The sequence below is a fragment of the Triticum urartu genome, chromosome 4A (assembly GCF_056163025.1).
Source record: "Triticum urartu cultivar PI428250 chromosome 4A, HENAU_Tu73, whole genome shotgun sequence".
Classification (NCBI taxonomy): Eukaryota; Viridiplantae; Streptophyta; class Magnoliopsida; order Poales; family Poaceae; genus Triticum; species Triticum urartu.
In genome coordinates, this window is record NC_141876.1 from 291,707,810 (window position 1) to 291,712,184 (window position 4,375).

Here is a 4,375-nt window from a genome sequence, read left to right on the forward strand (position 1 = left end):
CTATGTGAAGACTCTAACCCACCGTCCTAGCAAACCGTTGCTTGGCTATGTTACCGCTTTGCTCAGCCCCTCTTATAGTGTTGCTAGTTGTAGGTGAAGTTGAAGTTTCTTCCATGTTGGGACATGGATATGTTGGTATATCACAATCTTCTTTCCCTAATAATAAAGCATGGATTGAGTCTCCGGATTCACTGTCGCGGCGTTTTTACACAAAGGTCCCTGTATTCTGGCTAATTTAACCCGCAGTACTTTTTAAGTCAAAAACATTTCGTTCTGCACGGGTAGTCTTAGAAAAAAAATGCAGGCACACGCCACACGGACACGGGCATCTCCCCAGTACCTACGACCCCAACTCCCTCCAGCGCCGTCACCACCTCCCCCTCTTCTGCGACCACCACGCCGTCCGCGCCGCCCTAAAGCACGCTGCTCCTTTCCCTTCCCAAGCCGCCCTGGATCTGGCGATGGAGGTGGCCGCCGTCGTGGCCATGGAGGTCTCGCCAGCTGCCATCGAAGTCCTACATCCCCGATAACGGCGGGATTGCAGCCGCCTGGCCAAGGTCGTCGGCCCTCGACGAGCTCCTCCATAACTTCTGGTTCCCCACAGTGCCTATGGGCCGCCTCTCCCTCTCCATCCTACGCTCCTCCTTCTCCACTTCAGATTTCGGCTGAAAATCGCCTCTCCCTATTCCCCTTCCAATCTGGAGCACAGGCGGAGAGCCTGGTTGTGTGCGGTGGAGATGGCGCCCCGCCTCTGCGCCTCATAAGGCTGGACGTAGCTCCGCCGAGGCCATGACTTTTCCAGGTATCGATCTAAAACAGGTCACCAACCCATTGGAACCTCTCCCTGTCTCTTTCTTCTCCATCTTCCTCATACGGAGTACTATCCAATGGAACCTTAGTTTTTGTATAGTTAGCTAGCAGAGACTCAATAGTAGCATTTTTTGCCTGTACATCATAGCCATGCCCTGGAGAGACGCAAATTAGTGCAGTTAACAAGAAGCAATTGACGAAGATCTTACGAGATGGTTTGCAAATCCAGATATCAAACATAATTTTGGTAATATATATTATGTATGCAATAGTTTGAAGGGATGCTTACCAGGTATGTACCACTCAAAATCTAGGTCCAGTAACTATCCAGTTGCAAATTCACTTCAAGTTTGTGTAACAAATATATATACATCAACTAGGATTTAGGTTTAACCGTTTAAGTCTGTGGTACAATTGAAAGACTAGGGAGAAGAGGGTGGATTGTACTACCTGATCGCTTGTTGTACATCTGAAAGAGATTCAGTTCGTCTGAATATTCTGATTTTGTGACATGGTCGCCAGTGAATAGCGCCTTTAGCAGTTTGGTCAACAAGTAGACCGAGCCCAACATAAAATGGTTTCATTTTCATGAGTGAATCTTACCTTAGATGTTTAGGAGAAGATCAGTATGGCACCACATAACTATTGGTAAAATGATCGTTAATTAATGACATCATTACCATCTAGCCATCTTGTCTTTCCAAAGAACAACATACGAGCTTCGTTCTCTGAAGTTTAAGAATAATACAGCCATCTTGCCTTTCAAAAGAATAACAAAGATAAATATAGAACCGTGTAAGTCTGAACATACATGTGGGTCAAAAACATGTAGTGTGCTCAACCGAGATTCTCAATCTTGTCCACCAGTATCGGCTTATACCTTGGACTAAAATATTAAGAGGTTATCATAACAACTATAGCGAATATAATCACTGTTTTCAGATCAAATAAGGAATCGATCTCATGATGGTTGATGCTTGATGCAGCGGAGGATCACAGGTGTACTGCATGCAGTTTCAATTTAACCAGGCAGTTGCCATCATCGTGAGACTTGCCAACTTGAGGAACTACAACGATTCTTTGTTCCAGCCATATCCGATCCACTAGGCCGGAGCTTTCACATCACCTACAACGCACGGTGCTCGCGGCGCGCCGTTGGCGCCAGCCTCGTTGCCGCACTCCCGGAACCCCTCAAGCAGCTCATGCTCGTTCGGTCATGCAGGACGGCGCTGTAGCACTATCGTTGGATGTGAATCGCTTCAAAACCGGAAGCAGCATGCGCGCTGATGTGGCGTGTTTCCTCCTTTGCTACACTCTGATTGACTGATGGTTAGATGGTTGATGTTGCAGTCTGATGAGGCCTAGCGGGTGTGGCTTCTGCTGAAATTTTTTACACCAGCAGCTCCTGGTGAGTTTGATCCCCTGAGTCATTATAGAGGAAGTGAGAATGTCAGAAAGGAGAAGAAGAAAAAACCTTGCTCCCGGGGATGACATCCACACCATTTTGTGTGTGTTGGTGGAGTGATTGAACCATGGCAATCAGAGCTGACATCACATCTCCCTTCCTCATACACACTTTTTGGGTAGTTGTGCATCTATATTCCATTCTACACACCAAGAAATTATGTTATTTTTCTTTTACTAAAGCAGTTACGATTTAGTAGTACATTGTTATCATTCTCAACAAATTCATACATGACACCTTTGATAAGAAAGAACTTTCAGCGATTGAGTTACTTTATTCGACTTTATGTTTTTCAGGAGGGGAGTCCGGGAGGTGGGACAGCCGGCAGCGGCGCCATTCTGTTTGGGGATGCTTGGATCTGGTGATGCTGGAGCATGGGAACGGGAAACATCACCTCAGCTATGGAATTTCAAATAGCCAATTTACCTTTCTCCCTCAAGATTTCTTACACTACTGTCAGTATCATTGCTCTTGGGGTCTAGATTTTGTCAATATCAAAATCTGGATACTTACCAGCAAACGGTTTGTTGATCTATTTACTTAGTCAAGTTCATTTCTGCTATGTTCTTCAGTCAAGCTTTAGATTCTAGCCTTGATTAAATAGCAATGATGTTGTCCAAAACCTGCTAATGTCAGAAATCCTACTGCCCAGCAGGATTTCTGGAATTCTGGTGCATCTGGTTTCTATAACATGGTTTGCCAACCACGGTGAGCACTGCTCAGTGTGTGGCAGCTTTTCATTAGGACTGGAAACAAGATTTGAGATATAGGTGTAGGTCAAATTTTGCAAAAATTATGGGTCTGCAGGTACAAAGTTACATGTAGGAAATTTTACAATTTTCTGAGAGTAAAAATTCAAGCATGAATTTGAATATAGTTGCATGATTTTTTTGCTGACAAGTTTTCTTATATTTACTTCTCTTTCTATGGTATAGGAATTTATGTGCCTACTTAACTGTTCAAAGATATCCGTTTTGTTTGTCGATTCGAAGTTACCACATATAAGCTTGAGTCCATGTGAACTGACACACAGTTTGGAACAAAATAAAACTTAATACTGTAGTACAGTTTGGTGGTTAAACTACTCCTTACCTCGACATTCTAATAATTTGTAATAATGATAGTTGGCATTGGTCATCAAGACCGCTTGCATGAAATTAGTGGCTTGCTGCTGTTGTACTCTTCAAAAATTCTGTTGCTTCGGTTTATTTTACATTTTTTAATTTACTTTTTTTTCGAAACAAAAGTACTAGAGAATATTATTCTACATTATTTTCAACCGCTACATTTTATCTATTTGCGGTATGACTGTATGGTTCTCAATCAAAGAAGAGGCCCAACAGTCTCTTTCGGGACTTTTTATCACCACATATATAATCTTATTGAACTAGGAGTCGAGAACTACAATTCCCCAAAAGATCATATATGCTTGATGTGTGTGAACATATTGCAGGGAGGCAGTTCCAATGATGGCTCGGTTCCTGCACAGCTTCACTAAGAGGCATATGCTGTATGAGATGTTGTATTCTCACTTCTTAGACTGTCTGTAATCTGATTTCCTCGCTAGGTGCTTGATAAAATGCCCATCCGAGCAAACAATTTGTTCTGTGCTACCTGAGATGCAAGTTGGATGTGGAGGACAATCATGTACAGCTCTTAGGTTCTATGGTTAATCTGCTTAACCTGGGAGGTGGTCATCAAGTTTGAGATGGAAAGTGTAGGTGCTATGTACTGTTTTCAATGAACCAATAAAATGCATTGGCTATTTTCTACTCAGATTTGTTGGTTATTTCTAATGAAACATGAAAATACTTCTGAAAGGATTATAGTTTCGACTTGAGATTTTAGTTGTTTATGTAGACAGTAAAACTCTAGCTGTTATTTGCTAGATGGGTCGGTACCAACCCAACATTTAACAAAGAAGTTAAGGAATTGAGGTGATGTTGTTTCTTTCTGGTTACTTATAGGGTGATATATAAGTATGTGCATGCTTTCCAAGTTTGCTGATATGTTTGAACCAGTAAGTATGCCTAAATCGTCCAACTACTGATAGCTATATTTTGTTAAGTAGCACATCATGATAGCAAGCAGGACAAGGAG

The 4,375-nt window shown here is 42.5% G+C and overlaps 1 protein-coding gene across 7 annotated transcripts; it reads left to right on the plus strand.

Moving 5' to 3' along the window:
- Positions 1-297: 297 nt before the first annotated feature.
- On the plus strand, positions 298-4,051 carry LOC125530290 (uncharacterized). 7 transcript variants are annotated; one of them, XM_087518273.1, is made up of 4 exons: positions 298-802; positions 2,572-2,797; positions 2,931-2,983; positions 3,729-4,051. In XM_087518273.1, the coding sequence occupies exons 1-4, from the start codon at positions 790-792 to the stop codon at positions 3,743-3,745; spliced, it is 309 nt and encodes a 102-aa protein (XP_087374399.1). In that variant the 5' UTR covers positions 298-789; the 3' UTR covers positions 3,746-4,051. The 7 variants fall into 7 exon arrangements, 2 of the variants coding, with proteins under 2 accessions (XP_087374399.1, XP_048550642.1); XR_007292898.2 differs by having other exon boundaries at positions 1,797-2,983; XR_015600978.1 differs by having other exon boundaries at positions 1,797-2,797; positions 2,931-4,051.
- Positions 4,052-4,375: the final 324 nt, after the last annotated feature.

Coding starts and splice junctions, on each gene's coding strand:
- LOC125530290 (XM_048694685.2), top strand. Junction 2,798..3,728: donor TGGATACTTACCAGCAAACG/GTTTGTTGATCT, acceptor AACATATTGCAG/GGAGGCAGTTCCAATGATGG.